General features: G+C 38.4%; 2 protein-coding genes and 1 long non-coding RNA gene across 3 annotated transcripts in view; 1 reads left to right on the top strand and 2 right to left on the bottom strand.

The window, feature by feature from the left end:
* The window catches only part of qin (tudor domain-containing protein qin), a 316,271-nt gene that overhangs the window by 106,001 nt on the left and 193,821 nt on the right, over positions 1-16,449 (bottom strand). The window lies entirely within an intron of this gene.
* LOC138183582 (uncharacterized) overlaps positions 1-16,449 on the bottom strand; it is a 207,550-nt gene that overhangs the window by 69,754 nt on the left and 121,347 nt on the right. The window lies entirely within an intron of this gene.
* LOC138183575 (uncharacterized) overlaps positions 1-16,449 on the top strand; it is a 115,383-nt gene that overhangs the window by 92,658 nt on the left and 6,276 nt on the right. The window contains exon 2 of the mRNA XM_069120717.1: positions 7,430-7,636. Within this exon, the coding sequence (XP_068976818.1) occupies positions 7,430-7,636 (207 nt within the window). The remainder of the gene's footprint in view (positions 1-7,429; positions 7,637-16,449) is intronic.

The following is a 16,449-nucleotide window of genomic DNA, read 5'->3' as shown; positions in this document are numbered from 1 at the left end:
TCTGTTCCCGCGAACAATTTTTCTTCAAAACGCAGCGAAGCTCAGCAGATATGCAAAGAAATCTTATTTTCCTTAGTTTATCGGTCCCCTACGATTTCCCGAAGCTTTCGAGACACCCAGTGTAATAAGAGTTTTAATCCGAACCAGAGATCAAGTTAGGGCTGGAAACTCAAAGAAACGAACATGGAGGATCGAATCTCACATGGCTGTGTCGCTTTCGTCTTCCAAGTTTTTCTAGTGATACCGACAGGATATTAAAGAGGAACGCGTACCATAAGGTGAATCGAAGCGTATTTCCCAGTTGATCGACGCGAAACGTGGAAAATTGGAGAAATAATTTGACCTATGACGGGAGTGGTTCGTAGAAGACGAAGAAAGAATAGTGTTGGAAAATAAGATAGGTTTGCTTTTCGAGATGATTCTGGAAATTCAAGATTCAAGAGTAAAAAATTAGGAACAATTTTCAAGATTCAAACAATGAAGTTTCTTGGCGTGTTTAGACGTCACAGTGAATGGGAGGGAAAGTGAAAAAATCGAATTTGGGTAGACGTTTGTTTTCCACGCTAAATATTCTAATTTGCCTATGATATTTTATATTCTCAATTTTAACCTTCTTACAGATGCACAAAAATGTTCAGCTCGTTATCGAATATACTTTTCTTAGAAATAATAAGTCTTCAACATTTACCTTTCTTTTTTGCAAGCTGAAAATTAATTATACGTATACGTATATAACGTAAATATGTTTTACAAATATTACAACATAATTGCTTATGTACGAGCATATTCTCTATATTTCTAAACATCGTTAAAATCTTAATCTGATTCGAATCAACGCAGCACCAACACAGAAATGAAACTTTCAACTTCTTGTAATTGATTACTGCGTTAACATATGTACAGAGATGCATGAATCGAACAGTTTAAAGCATAATATAAATTAAATCATACACATTGTACAGCTTATATTACAGCGCTTCTGAAATAGTTTTCCAATGCCTGACAACGTTTCATAAACGACCGTATGTACATATGTATAGCAACAGATCGACTCACTTTCGCGGACAATTAACACCGCGAAAAACCACGGTCGCGGTGCAAAGATAAAACCTCGATAGGACATGTATTTTAACTATTTTCCCAGGTGTTCGTGTTTTTCTTTTTTCTCGTTATTTCGTTCGACCGGTTGATTCAGCGGAACGACGCGCTTTTTACGAAAGCATCGTGGACCGATTGGTCGACTGGCTGCTGGGTGGCTGGGTTCTCTATCAGGCTGGGGCCAATTTCGTCGCGCTTGGTCGGCCAAATTTCATAAAACACGCGCGAGTAAGTAGGGACGCGAAATCAAATAATACTTGCTGTATTAAATGCCACGAACAAACAGGTGTAATTATTCGGCAGCCAAGCGAATATCAAATAATTATCAATGTTTCGCGAGAGCGTTTTCCCGGGCGAAAGTATCGCGCTAGCCCGGCCGGAACTAAATTAACGCGGTTGCGTGTAATAACAAACGAATTCCGCGGCATCGATCGACGAATCGCCCGAGGACGTTTAGCCTCCGAAATTGAAAAAAAAAAACACACACACACAGAGAAAGAAATGCGAAATAAAATGTAGAGAAAATAAAAAAAAAAACAGGAAATGCAACAGGATGGAAAACTATCGTGCGTTTTCGGCGACGCTCGAGGCTGCAAGTGTTTTTATCGATTGACCCGTTCGTCGACGAATGGTTAATTAACAATAGACGAATTTACGAATTCGTTAATTTATTCTCCATCGCTGGCCTAATTATCATGATATTCGAGTGGGAGCAGAGTTGGGGAAAAATTGGGCAAATGTACGAGTTCTAGCAGCGAGGCCGGTGACGGTCGCCCAATTCCACGCCGGGTAATTAAACGATCGTTAATTAACAAAGAAACGCGTGACCGTATCCCCGGCTTACTTTGCGAATACGCGAGAATGGCAAGCGTCGATTTCGATGAAAACGAGCAGTGATGGAATGTTTTCGCTGGCCTATCAATTGTCGACACGGTACACAGCAAACATTTGTGAACAAGGAAATAATCAAACGACATGTTGAAACGCCGTTTTTGAGAGGTTGCTGCCATCAATCTGTCGCAAGCTGTTTTCTTTTGGAATTAAAGGGGTTAGATGCGATCCTCGTCGAAGGATTTTCCTGGGAATCGATATTTATCAAATCATAGATATCGTCTCTTAAATATTAGACAATGTTACGAATAGCAGAAGACGTTAAATAAATAAAGATTCTTAACACGTTGACTACCACGACACCCGTATTCAAATGTCAGCAAAGTTTCTGGTCAGGCCGCGTAACCCATATTCAGGTGTCGCTTATTTGACTACTTGCGAAGGATCGTCGTAGGTATTTGAAAAGATATTCCATAATAATAAAATTGTTATAAAATAAAAATACGAAAATGGTTTATTAAAAAAATTATTTAGAATGTAAAACTTTAAAGCATTCTATACATAGCTGAGGTTGATCGGGACAATTTGGACAATAAGTCGTTGTTTTCTTCAAATTCTTTTGTGTCTTTGTTCGGTCCATTCGACGTCTTTTATTTGCATAACATAGTTTGCATCCGCGTCTAATGCTTCTTCGGCAATCATTTTTCCGAACGGCGATATTATGCTGACTCCGTCGAAGGCAAGGATTTCTTGTATTTTCAGACGACCCTAATAATTTTGCAACTAATAATTGTCTAAATATTCTAATATTTATATTTTTTCTTGTTGCAATTTTATAAACCGTCGAAGCGTTTACAACAGAAATTCCCAGAAGGAATTGAATGCCAAGTTTTCTGTACCATTTGATTCCTTTTCTAATTGTGGTGGCATAATAAACCATTTGGTCGGAATAATCTATACCACACTTTCCTTCATTATATTCAACAACAGCTAGTGGTTTTAATGTTGCGAACGAATGAAACGAAAGATCATTCTTGAGACCACCACTTGAGCGACTCGCATTACTAAAATATCGATGGGAGCACCTAGCAGAGAACGCTTGGTACTGCTGTACGCGTGGCCTGACGGAGATTTCTTTGAAAACACACGTGGCAGTCAACGTGTTAAAGAAGAATTAATTAATAACTATTGAGATATGTATAATTTTATATGCTAGACTAGGTTAGCTGCGTAGTGGTAATACTTGCATGTGAATATCAGTGTGTGGAAGTACGTGTGTGCGCGGCGTCTCGAAAACAAATGAATGCAAACTGTTCAGTGGGTTAACAGTCGAGTATGGAAGAAAGTGCTGATACGCGTGCAAGTGTGTATCGATGAATATCTTTGACATCGCTTATCAAATAAATATAGAACTATTCCAATATGAATTCTAAGTGTAAATTTAGTGTTCCTATATCATTATTTCGGCTTTTAAGATCCAAAATTCTCAACAATAACAATTCTTAACGAAATCAAGTTCTTCGTCAGAATTTACCATTATATGTATGTATCTATGTTTGTGTAACATTTTTTTCTTATTTTCATTCTCATAAAGAATAATAATAATAATACTAAGGCGGTTAGATTTACGACACGATTGCCAGACAATTCTGTTTCTAAAGAAATTTATTAAATTTCCAGTGAGCCAAAGATCGAGACCTAGAAATTGCTCTATGCACGTAGAAACTGTATTTCCGTGAGCCACATATCCTGTTAACTCAACATTGGATGCTAGTTGCGAGGCGAACAGTGGTAGACGTGTCGTAAATTCGCAAACAAGGGCACGTAGATAATCAAAGAGGTACAGTTACCAAGATAATGCTTTACATACCAGGAAATCGTGGCAGAAGCATACAGTAAAATAATATTTCGGATATTTCCTAATAATCCAGTACAACGATCGTAAATGATCGATTGAAGAAATAGGTAAATATCAGTTGATATCAAAATTTCGTTGTCGTCTTAAACGAACAGAAATACCATGTAGCGATTAATTCACTGCGGCAATATGTAAATCGCGTGTATCGTTTTAATGCACTATTGATAAACTTTTTCAAATAATTTAAATTTATAATCTGTTAAGCCTATAAGAGAATAGAAGCGCCGCGTTCAATCATTAATTTATACATTCATGCACTGTCCGAATATTTATGAGCGTAATGCATATTCCACGATGACAAAGTAGATAACATCGAAATGTATAAGTGATGAACGAATATAGCAATGGTTTTATTCGTAGTATGACGTAACCAGGATATACATAGAGGTACGAAATCTTAACAATAAGGCCAGGTCGAGGCTTTGGGTTACGTAACACTGAACATCTTGTCCGTGGAATTCATCGAGCGGCAAAAATCAGGTATCCGATGATGTAAGTTCGAGCAATATCAATCGTAACCTAAGCTACAGATCGAGCAACAAGCTGCTTTTAGACATAGGATTTGTTTGTTTTATTGTTAAGTAACAAGTCACGAGTCTAGTGAAAAATGATGAAATACAGAGGATGATTCATTTTAATCTCCTCCGGCAAATTGCTCGAAAAGTGTACAAAGTTAATTTCCAATTTTTATGATTTAATAAATCTCCAGTTGTTAATTATATTTAATTTATAATTAATTATTTAGAGTAACTTACGAAAATATGCGAACGTTTGCCATAAAAACATTTATGGGGTAGGTTAGTGGAATTGTTTTGGAGCGAAAGATCAACGGGGTTTGTTTTTATTATAATTTACATATTTGGATCTTTCTAACTTTTACGTATATCCTTATTTCAATTTATCGAATTATTTGTCGAATTATTTTTCGATTTTAGCAAACTTCCCCTTTTTCTTTGCTTTTGCTGTCTGATGAAACCGAGATACTAACTTAAATATTCCAAAATTCGGAGGAGCGAAACACTAAAAAAATGTTTCAAATCAAGCAGTATGGTAGATGCCACAATGCATCGATGGGTTAACTATTTACCTCAAATTCACCTAGATAAATAAAAAACGAACACCTCCACTTCTAAAATTCAGAAAAAGCCCAAAACAAGAGGAACTCGTCGTCAATCTTCTAAACTCTACGTCGAAAATACTCATCAACGATTCGACAAACTGAAGAAAAAGACAAATCTCCATCGTTAAAATATGCAAAAATTCCAACAAATGGAAGTGATCGCTAATCCCCTAAATTTCATATCGAAAATACTAAGCCCAGCTGGAGGTGTCAATGGTCCTGACCTCTCGTTTCCTCGATATTTCCATTGGCAAAAGCCACAGGCCCTCTAGACTTGACCCAGTTTCCACCAAAGCGACAGGGAGAGAAATAGAGGGTTGCAGGAGTTGACTGTAATTTAGGGGACGTTGAAGCTAAGTTCTCCCTCGGACAAGGGAGAAACTATGGGCCAAACAAAAGAGGGAGAGAGAGAGGGAGAGTGAGTGAGTGCATTAAAAGCCTCGTAGAAGGGGTTATAGAGGCGAAAGTTTTGCGGCCATGTCGCCACGATTACGCGAACCACAGGTTCGTACGTAGTTGTTGCGTTATTCAGGCTAGATTCGTGCACATGCGATCGATTTCACGAAGCCGGACGCCGCTTCATCGAGAAGCGAAACACCGGGTTCGGAAAGTCGGCAGCTAATTAATTTCAGCCTTGTGTATACCATTGTCGTTAAACATTTCCTCTGTTGGACAGGCCGGTGATTGCGTTTCCCCTTTTGTGAAATATTCAAAATTCCCGAAATCGTTAGGGTTACTCGTGTAAACTGTTGAGCCGCGAGAGTCTATAATCTCGTACGATCGATTCATCTCGCAGCCACAATACAGTTAATTATCGAGAGAAAATGAAATGAAGCTTCTGACGAATTGATACGCCCAGTAAGTCGCTTTCAACGCTCACGGCTATAAGTAGACAGCGGATTCTCATGCGGCTTCGCACTTTTATAAACAGAGGTAAAAAGATACGACGTATGTAAAAGTTTGTTTCGTAAGCAATGGAACATACGCAAAGATTACGACGAGCATACTCCGCTTTCGATATCTTACATATTCTTTCTGCACCTTCAAATTAAAAAACGCAGAGATGCAACAGAGTGTGTACGATATGGAAATATATATAAAATACGCAAACTGGAATATTCGTTAAAACCTTCGATAGGCGAAACGGAGCTCTATTTACGTTCTACGTTGTATCGCTTGTGTCTATAAAAATATAAATTCGCATAAAAATCCGCAGTCCAATAACGAGAACAAGATTAGCGTTTATCAAAAATCTGTCCGACAATTTTTTCGAAACTCTTCGATCGTCACCTTATACCGCACACATTGTCGCATCATAGTTGCAGGAATATAACTTCGAACAATTAAAACATGACGATAACGACACAACCAGCAAACACGGAACTCTATTAATTTCGTATATACTGCAGCAAATAACACAAAGTTATGAGCCACTACTCTGGGTGGAGTTAACATAATGATCCTTCGCAGAGGCACGTTACGTATGTAGAAGAGAAACAAACAGTAATTTTCGAAATATTTCAAATTCCAGTGACAGCTGGCCGATCGTACACGCATCTAGAATCTGGATCGCGGAATTCTCGCTATAGTGTATTGTTTGCGCACATTGTCGTGTACGTGTTACTTCGCGAGGAAAGGTGGATACAATCCCGCGTTCATCCCATTTGATGCCGGTGCGTCCGTGACGTGGAAGCTAATTAACAGCTCATCGACCAGCCGAACTTTATGCGTCTAAATGCAACGGATTAATTCGTGTACAGGCTACGTCGATCGTGTGCGAGACTTACAAACACTTGCTCTGTTCACACTCTTGCATAACGTTTCTTTCATCGTACCGTGGCGTGTTCCCTTTATTTCTGTTTTTCAGAAGGGACAGGTATTCGAAGTTTCCATTGCTATTCACGTTATTGTCGTTTATAAACATCGGGATACTTTGGTCGAATTAGAAGAACGGTATATAAATTATTGCAAAGTGTATAAATCGGCGATGAATTTGTAATTGGAAAAGTTAAGTAACATTCACCATCTTTTATTATCTCCCTGTTACCTATTAGAAGACAGAGTCTAAATTTTCGATAAAAATTTGTCGATATCGAAGCTATTGTAATTAAAACTTCGTAGAAGAAACAAATCGTATAAGAATTCGTCTGAGCTCGTTTTAAAGCGCGAAGCCACAACTTTCACAATTCTCAACTCATTTTCTTCAAAGATGTTTTTACATCATGTAACGGGTGGCAAAGTAAAGACGTCTTTTCTTTTCAAAGTTTACAAACGTCCCTGCAGATATTGAGAAACTTTTTTATGATTGAAATTACCATTGAAGTCTCTTCTCTAAACGAAGATACAGACTTAGAATAATCCAAGGTACAGCAGGTTGTACGGCCGATGTTCTGTGCTCTATGTTTAACGTAAAGAGGTGCTCGAATACTTTTGTGATCGACTGTGTATTATTCGTGTTGCAGAGAGTGTACGGGACAGCGAAAGCGGCAAAGTGTCGAAGAGGGCGAAACCAGTGGACCCAGACGCGGAGGACAGCCGCGACAACGAGGACTACTACTACGAGGACGTGGAAGAAAGAAATAATCCAACGAACGAGGCACCGGTTGTACCTCCTGGATTTCTCAGCCCCTCTGTTCGCGAGTATCTCGATCTCGGCAAATCGATACCCGGTACGTAAACAAGATCGTCTTGCGAAACATTTCCTGTTCGCGATCAAAGTTGCTGCTTCGTCTCTTCTTTGATCCTTCTCTTCTTTCTAAGAATTTTATTTCCTCCGTTTCTTCTCTCATCTGTTCGTCTCGTTCTTTCGTCTGACTCCAACTTTTTTCTCATCGCGAGTTTCATTTGTTTTCACGTTCTTCAAGCTCTTTTCAGCAGGTGTTAAAATTCTTTTACAATTGAGTCTGAACACGAGAAAGCACTGTGAGAGAATAGAAGGGGAGAACTACTGGGATGACTATTTGCAGAGGAATTAGTCTTATCGCGTATTTTATAGATAGAGGTGAAGGTTTCATTGGAAGCAGAATAGAGCGTAGAGCTTGAGATACGGTTTAAGCATTCACTTAGGCACGCGATTCAATGAATTCAATTATCAACCGGTCATTATTCGTTGACAATTACGAGGCAATAATATAACGTTACATATTTCGTGTATTTGTTTTAATATTATTATACAGGCTGTTCCAGTTTTTTCCCTATCAATTATCGGTATATTTTATAGGTCAAGATTAGAAAAGAGTATCATATAAATATATTTCACTGGAAGAATTGTTAAGAAAAAAAAAGAAACGATGTACGAAATGCGCGTTGTTATGATACAAAGTATTGATAGATCAGGTATATTTCAAATCTATTAGTAGCCAGAAGGTACCAAATACCTCCACAACTTCAATTTCAACGAGTAATGACATTCTTGCATTGATAGGACCGCTGAACATTTTGAAACGGAGTTATAGTTGGATATCTAAATAAGAAGTGTGGCAATTTCCGTATGAAATACTGCTAATTCATACTCCAATGGTCTACCTTGTTATCTGTACAAATTAAATCTCTCTTTCTCTTTCTCTCTCTAACATTATGGAAAATGTTTCAAACAGCAGTCACGTCAATTTCATTGCAAATTTTATTTTATGAAATGCTTCATTCCTTGAAATATCTATAAAAATCCGCTATGTTAACTGCACAGATCGCGATATAACACACCAAACTATTAATTTCAATAAACCAACATTCGACGATCGGAATAATTATTCCATACTCTCGCATGATCGATCCATGAATAATCATCTTATCCACACGCTATATTGCCACGATCCTTTATTCAAACAATAGGACGTTTAAATCAAAAAATTATCAAACAGTTCGTCGAAAAGGCTAAGGTACGCACTGTCCATATTTTCTAAACAGGTTTCTTTTTCAAAATTTAATATCTGATGGGATGCTGAAGGAAGAATAAGCGAGGAAATATTTCGGGCAATTGCAGAGGAACTATGGAAAGGAGAACTATGAAAATTGGTCGTTCACGAGAAACGTCGTATTTAAATTCGTTTCTTCCGGTCCCTTCTTCTTTTCTACGGAGGGGAATAGCAGAGAGCTTCGGATCTTCCGACAAGTTCCTCCAGGTTTAAGCGGTCGCTTTATGCGATTGCGGAGATGCGGAATGAAAGGCAAGAAATAAATACATAGACAGTTATTGCTCGCCGAGGTATGCCAGCGTATTGTCTCGCTGCTCTTCAACCGGAAAACGTTTTTATTCCGACCTCCGGAGCGTCTCGAGATCGCGTTTAAGGGCGTTTATTAGACCCCCGGTTAGGTTTGTCTTCTCGACTTTTTCCTCTCTATTTTTTAACCATTTTCAAAGCTCGTAGCTTGCGTTTGAAGAATATCTTGATGATAAACGCAGTTGAAATTTTCTCAAATTCAACTATCGGAACGTTATCCCTTTTCCAAAGCTTCTACTTTGTAACGTCATTAAATTGGTATATTTGGTATCATTATTGGTATCATGTTACTTTTAATGGTATACATTATCAAAATATAAACAACGGAATCAATTTTCATCGTTTTATTAAGAAAGCGTCAACGTAAAACACTTTCTCTCGTTTCGTAAAAAAGAATACCACTTATTTAATAAACTGATCTTTTAACGCAAATAACTTTCGGATAACACGATGGTATTTTATATTAAGCAATAATTTTCATAAAATAGTAAAAAATTCGCCATCTAAAATTGTCAAATATTTACAAGTTATTTGAAAGGTTGTCGAGAAATCGCAGCAATTCTTTACGGTGCTCGTTTAACAAAGGCATAGTTCAAATTAATAAACTTGAACGAAAGCAGGAAGCGCGCGACTGATAAGAAAACCAATAACGTTGTACGAGCAACACGTCGTACTTTATGAATCATTATGAAATTCGGAAATATTAATAACAAAATCTTTGATCAACTTCAAGAACGAGGTAAAAACACCAAATCGATCAGATTATTAATACACAGGCGCCTGAGATCCAAGCCACGTTAGTCTGGTAAACTGGTGCAGCTTCTTTGAAGATTTTTCACTGACCTGACAGTATGCAGGGCTCGGCTCCCCTTCGACTTTTCTTCCAGCCCTTTGTGCGTACACACCCTCTCACTCCTCGATAATCGATCGGTCGTAAAATATCCTCCAGTCTGCACGTACCGGCGGAAAATTTCTACAGCGCGGTCTGTTGCTGCGAGGGTTGTCTCTGACATTCTCTACCCTATACCAAACCTTATACACCGACACACATACACGTGTTGACGTTGCTTCACAACCACGAAGAAGCAGGGAAGACCGTCGTGAAATGGATTTACGCGAACACGCGTGTAACAGCCGATTATAAAATGTACGCGTTAAATTAAATGATATTCAGTGGAAAAGACACGCCTTTCTTCTGGCGAGTAGCTGATACCAGCCTCCGCTAAAGTGTACCGCGAAGATAGCGGCAGAGAATGCGGTTAACACGCTACCAAGAGTATATTTTGCATGGTTGTTCGAACATGGGGCAGAGGGTAAGTCGATGCAGCCACGAGAAGAAATCCGTAGACGATTCACGGGTGAATAATGTGCAACGTTGTTGGCTTCTTCCAAAACGAGAAGTTTCGATTTTTGATTAGACAGTTTAGGCGTTGGAACATTGAAAGGTTTAATGAAGATGTTACATGTACATTCTTCAAATATTTTGCGAAAAATCAAAGTTTTCGTCAGGATGGTTATAGTTGTTCTTGTTGAGCATTATTTCAGAATGTTGTGCAATTGGTAAATGCTTCAAATTGTAGGAGTTTTTGGTTTTGGATAGAACGATAGGTGAAAGTTGTTTGCTGGCATTGTTTAATGGTAAACTCTTTAAATTTCAGGCGAAAAACTGATGTTTTGGATAGAACAGCCATTCTTGTGGTCATTTTTTTTTTAAATTAATTACGTCATAATTTCAAGGGTTAAGTTTCGATTTAGTTGAAAATTGTTTAACGATGTTGTTCAATGGTTGATCCTCTAAATTTTGAAAATAAAGTCACGATTTTGGATAGAATAATCGTTACAAGTTATTTGACGCTGTTGGATAATAATGAAGCTTTTAAACGTCGTTTAATTATTAATTATAATTATTTTTTTTCTCCGATACGATTGGCCTCTCATTTCGAAATCAGCTTAAGGATTTTGACGATTTGCTTGACCGCGTGGCAAGTCTCGCGTTATGTCGATTATCGATCGCGAATTCTGTGACAATGAGGGTATTTCCGCGTGTTGCCAGTGCTACCGCAAATCACCACAGCGTTTACCGAAACACGTAACGCCCATCGTCACGCGGTGGATGTTATTGTGGAACGTTTTCCGTAATTCCTATGCCAAAGAAAACCGATTCTAACGGTGGCTGTAATCCCTTTGTTATTTTACAGTGTGTTTGTTACGACACGGCGAATTTTTTGGTTACATGTGAACGTTCTACTTTCGAGAATTTTTCTTTTCTTAGTTACATAGACCAGGAAAGGCTTCAATAAATTAATACACAAGTTCCAAGTTATTTATCACGCCAGTCTTTAAATTTCTATAATCGTAAACTTCCGCACGAGGAAAAACACAACCATAAATCACGGACCGCAAGTTTCTATAATAAAAAACAATCAGGAATCCATACTAAAAAATCATCATATTGATACTATCAAAAAAACCACTTTTCAACCTCGACGCACCCAAGACTCACCCTTAAACTCGTGCAATAAAAAGACCCACCGGCAAGAGGAAAAGCCATACAACCATAAACCACGAACCACAAATTTCTATTTTTATTTTTCTATTGTCTATAAAGAACAAGCAGGAATGTGTATTAAAAAGACATCGTATGAAAACTATGAAGAAACTATCCTTCAACCTCGACGCACCCAAGACTCACCCTTAAACTCGTGCAATAAAAAGACCCACCGGCAAGAGAAAAAGCCATACACCCATAAACTACGAACCACAAATTTCTATTTTTTTTCTCTATTGTCTATAAAGAACAAGCAGGAATGTGTATTAAAAAGACATTGTATGGAAACTATGAAGAAACCATCGTTCAATCTCAACATACCCAAGACTCACCCTTGAACACAGGCAACAGAAAAATCCACCAGCACGGAAAAGATGTGAAAAACGTGAGCAAAATCAATATGGCACAGCGTAAAGTTATCTCATTGACTTAACGTTCCACTCAATCTCGCGAAGGGTCGGTTATACGATGGAACCGACCTACCTCCACGTTTATCCTTCTCCACTTACTTTCTCTCTCTCTCTCTCTCTCTCTCTCTCTCTCTCTCTAGCTCTCTCTTTTTCTCTTTGTCTCCCCATCGTATTCTGGGATAGGATAATGAAATAGCCGAGCCCGGAACGCGACCTCTGCACTAACCAAAGGCGGTAGATTCTGCAGGAGCATTCCGGGGGCTGTGGAATCACGAGAGAACAAGGGTGCAAAAGAGACGGATCCAAGCATTTCTGTCCTTCTTTAACCTACCATCTCGTCTGATCGCCTTTCTCCTTTCCTTTCTCGGTTGAACCTCTAAACGCGGTTTACTACGTTTCCTCGTGCGTTTCACGACGTACACCCCCGTTCATAAGTATAATAAGTCCAGGGATCATAACGGTTATTGCACGTAATTAAAAAAAATATATATATAACATAAGAATTAGCATTTTAATTGAAACAATTTTGGTAAAAAATTCTTTTTGGTCATTGACAAACATTATCGACGAAAAAAATTGTTTTTGATTACAAAGAGTCAAACCTTCTTTTTTGTTTTCTGTTACTGGTAACCGGTATTGTTTTTGATTACTTATAGACACGTTTTTAAAAATGAAGGATGGCCGAAAGCAAGCAAATTCGTCGATAATGATTATCGATGACAAGAAAGCAATGTTGATTATACGTATGTGTAATTTTTGGCATAAAAATCGCAGTTCTCAAACGTGGGGACCACAATTTGTGCGAACGTAAAGTCTATACGACAATTTACCTTGCTTATCCGATGGCAACATGCTTTTCTAAATAGCACTAAGTAAATCTAAGCTAAACAGTCGCCAATTCATACGAATCTCTACGACTTGCATAAAATTGATATACGTCAAACTCCAAAAATTTGATCTGCACGTCTTGAAATTAGTATCTTCAGACTCCATTCCTAGCAAACTATTATACACCATAAAAAGGTCAGAAATTCCGTGTTCCACGAAACGAAATTTTATCCAAAATTTTCATCGATTAGTCGTTCAATCGACAATTTCCACTAATCACAGTGTCTTCTATATAAAACCAGGATATGCTCTGATACTTCTGAACGGGAATGTACGAGCACGCGCGAGCGCGAGGAGACGAGAAGAGATGCGTCGAGATGGGAGAGGCTGAAAGAAAAAGAGATAAGTCGAAGGAGAAGACAGAAGGGTGGGAAAAGGAGGCGAAATGATACTAGTTGGAGGGGGGATAGGGGGTAGCGACAAACCTCGTACTGTTCGGCTGACTGACTTTATGACGATGGCTGCCACCGGAAGGATATAAAAGAGAGAAAGAGGGGAAGAACAGACAGAACCTCTGAGACTGATGCATTTCCCAGGCGTTTGTCCTTCATTTGCCAAACAGTAGGATAGATTTTCCTCCTTCAATGAGAAACAGAAACAATCGCGGATCGGTACGCGATTTTCTCTCTCCAGGCTTACGGCTATTTTCTACGGTTCGCGTTCCCTTGGTTTAGCAAGAGAAAGAGGCAGAGAGATTCTCGCCTCGAGCAAGTATGGTCCCTTTTTGCTTGGCCGCGTTCTTCTTCTCTGACCTCGACGAGACAGCCTGGCGAGATTCCAAGAGCTGAAGGGACGCTGAAGACAAACGAAACGCTGCGACGGAACTGGCAATCGATTCGTGACGGTTCGTCGTTGAATACGTCGTGAATTTGTAATTTTTAATTTGCACCGATTTGCTAAGCGGAGCAGGATGTGGTCTGTGTTTGAACTGATACGCTGTAAGTTTAACCGGATAAGATGAAGATGTTCGAGAGAGACGTGGGGGTTGGGCTTCTATGAAAATATTAACCCTTTGGTTATTCAACAGCGGTTTCTTGCATGTTTCTTTTGTGGGAGAATCTAATTTTTGTATCTTAACTGTCAGTTTCATTACGAATATTATTATATTGTATTAATTAAAATTATTGTAATTGTTGGCAATAAATAGAGGTGTTTTTAAAGAAGTATAATGCAACGTCTATTGTTCTAAGTATATGGAAGATTATTATATATTTCCGAAGTATGAATTTCATTTTCTCTTGTAACAAAGTCTCTCTTGCACGAACAAATCTCACATAAAAATAGTAAAATATAAAAAGCAAATTCTTGAAAACACGTTGTTCCTGCGTAGTGTGTTCTAGGAACAAGTAATTAACAATAAGGAAACTTTAGCCAAAAAGCAAATGATAGAGGGCAAGGGACATCTAAAGGATAAAGATATTCTAAGCACATGAAACCTGGCATGAAATAAACAATGTGAATGTCACCAGTTCTGATCATACCATAGAAATTCAAGATAAGTCAACAGTGTGAATATCTAGCGCTATTGACTAGTAGGATAATGGAGCAGGTATTACTATTAATCCATCGATCAGCAGGTGATTAAATAGATAATACTGCCGCAGATATGCTCGATTGCTGATATATAATCGTATAAACAATGATTTCAGCGTTAATTCAACAATCATATAATGCGAATCCTATGAAATTTTTACTTGCTTGACGTAACGTCGAAAAATAGTTTCACACGCGATTGAAATGTCAGGTGAAAAGTGAAGATGTGTCGTGTCGCGTACAGACAGAATCTTATGCTATGTTGTGAAAATTTTGTTAAAATTTACGTTTGGAATTAGCAAGTGTTTCGCAATTTATTGACAAAAGTGTATATATATTATACAGTACCAAACTTGCTTAATTTTTTACTTGTTTGTGGCGTGTTGGAATGATAGCAACGCAACGAACATCTCTCCGTTAAAAATTTTGTTCTGCAGCTAATAAAATATTAAATAGCAAGATTAAGAAGATCGCACGCCTGTCAATTATATTTCTAAGTGAGTGATTAATCGTAATAAATATCCAAAAGTCTAATATATCTTCTCTATTAATCTCTTCTTTCAACAGGAAATACACACAACGTAATTTTTCTACAGCAGAAGGAGCTTGGGTATAAAATATTTTGATGCATTTTAAACGGCCGTGTAGAATATCGTGCCGTTTTACGTTACAAAGTAAAATTTGCTTTCATTATACGATAGAATACACAGAATTTGCTATTCAAATAGCGAAACTCCCCTCAAGGTGGCGAATTCTCAGCAAATGGTGCACCCTTTTTAGACGAAAGCTGTGGCGATTTTTAAAAGAATAGCAACTCTTCGTTCCGTGCTACGATACTTCACACGGGTTTTTTATTTCACACTTTAGCCACGTATGAAAGATTCCTGACGATGAAGCAGCTGGTTACAATTCTACTGTTCCGTCAAGCCATCTTCGGAGGTGCCACTATCCCTTCCTCGAGAATAAGAATAGCTTTAAAAGCTGGATTTGTGAAAAGGAACGCGAAGGATCTCGAATCGTAATGTCTCGCTTCCGACTTGCTGTTTTGAAATATTGATGCGAATATCGCGAATATGTTTTGAACTTTTCTCTAGACCAGACTTTATCCTGCTTTAAGTTATACAAAATTTTCCAACGTGTCATACTTTCAACGAATTTAAGAAAATTGCGTATTACAAGTAAACAATTTTTGTTGTAGAAATATTATTTTAGTAATAACAAGCTTTGTATCCAAATTCGTAGTGATAATTCCAGTTCCTCGCTACAAAAACTACCCCACGCTTCAAACTCGACGCACAATTGACAATCTAAAATACAAACTACCCCACAAACATCTCTTCTTCCTCAAAATTGCCTAACGTAACAACGAGCCACTATATAATTAATAATTACACTTGCAGTTTCATACTCCTAAAAGTACCCCTTATTCCAAATCTGCTCATGATTGGATGCCCAGAATATGAACAACCATCTTTTCAACCATCTTTTCCTCGCAAAAAACGCCTTAAATCTACGAATAATTCCTCCGGAAATTCCTCGATACAACGCGTCAAATTCACAACATCGCGACACTGTTCCACGTTTAAAAAACCTCTGCCTCCCTCCGCCCCCTCGTCGAAAAAAAAACATCCCATCCGCGGAAACTCCTCTCGCGTAACATTCGACTAGGAAACAATCCGCTACGTTGCGCGTCGAAGGAACGAAATAATTAGAACGATCGTCTCGCGTCGCGAGCCGGTGCAAGGGATGAAAAGCCGGAGGACGAGAATACGTTTCCGCGTGAAGCCAGGCGAAGTTATAATTACCTGGACGAAGCGGGCGTGCTTGCGTCGGGAGAACGCTAGTATCATCAACGAAGAGACAGTCGAAGTTGAACAGAGAGT

Source organism: Bombus flavifrons, chromosome 9, assembly GCF_040668555.2.
Source record: "Bombus flavifrons isolate JBK064 chromosome 9, iyBomFlav1_principal, whole genome shotgun sequence".
Lineage (NCBI taxonomy): Eukaryota > Metazoa > Arthropoda > Insecta > Hymenoptera > Apidae > Bombus > Bombus flavifrons.
The sequence above is the reverse complement of the archived record's forward strand: the minus strand, read 5'-3'. Positions and strand labels throughout refer to the sequence as shown.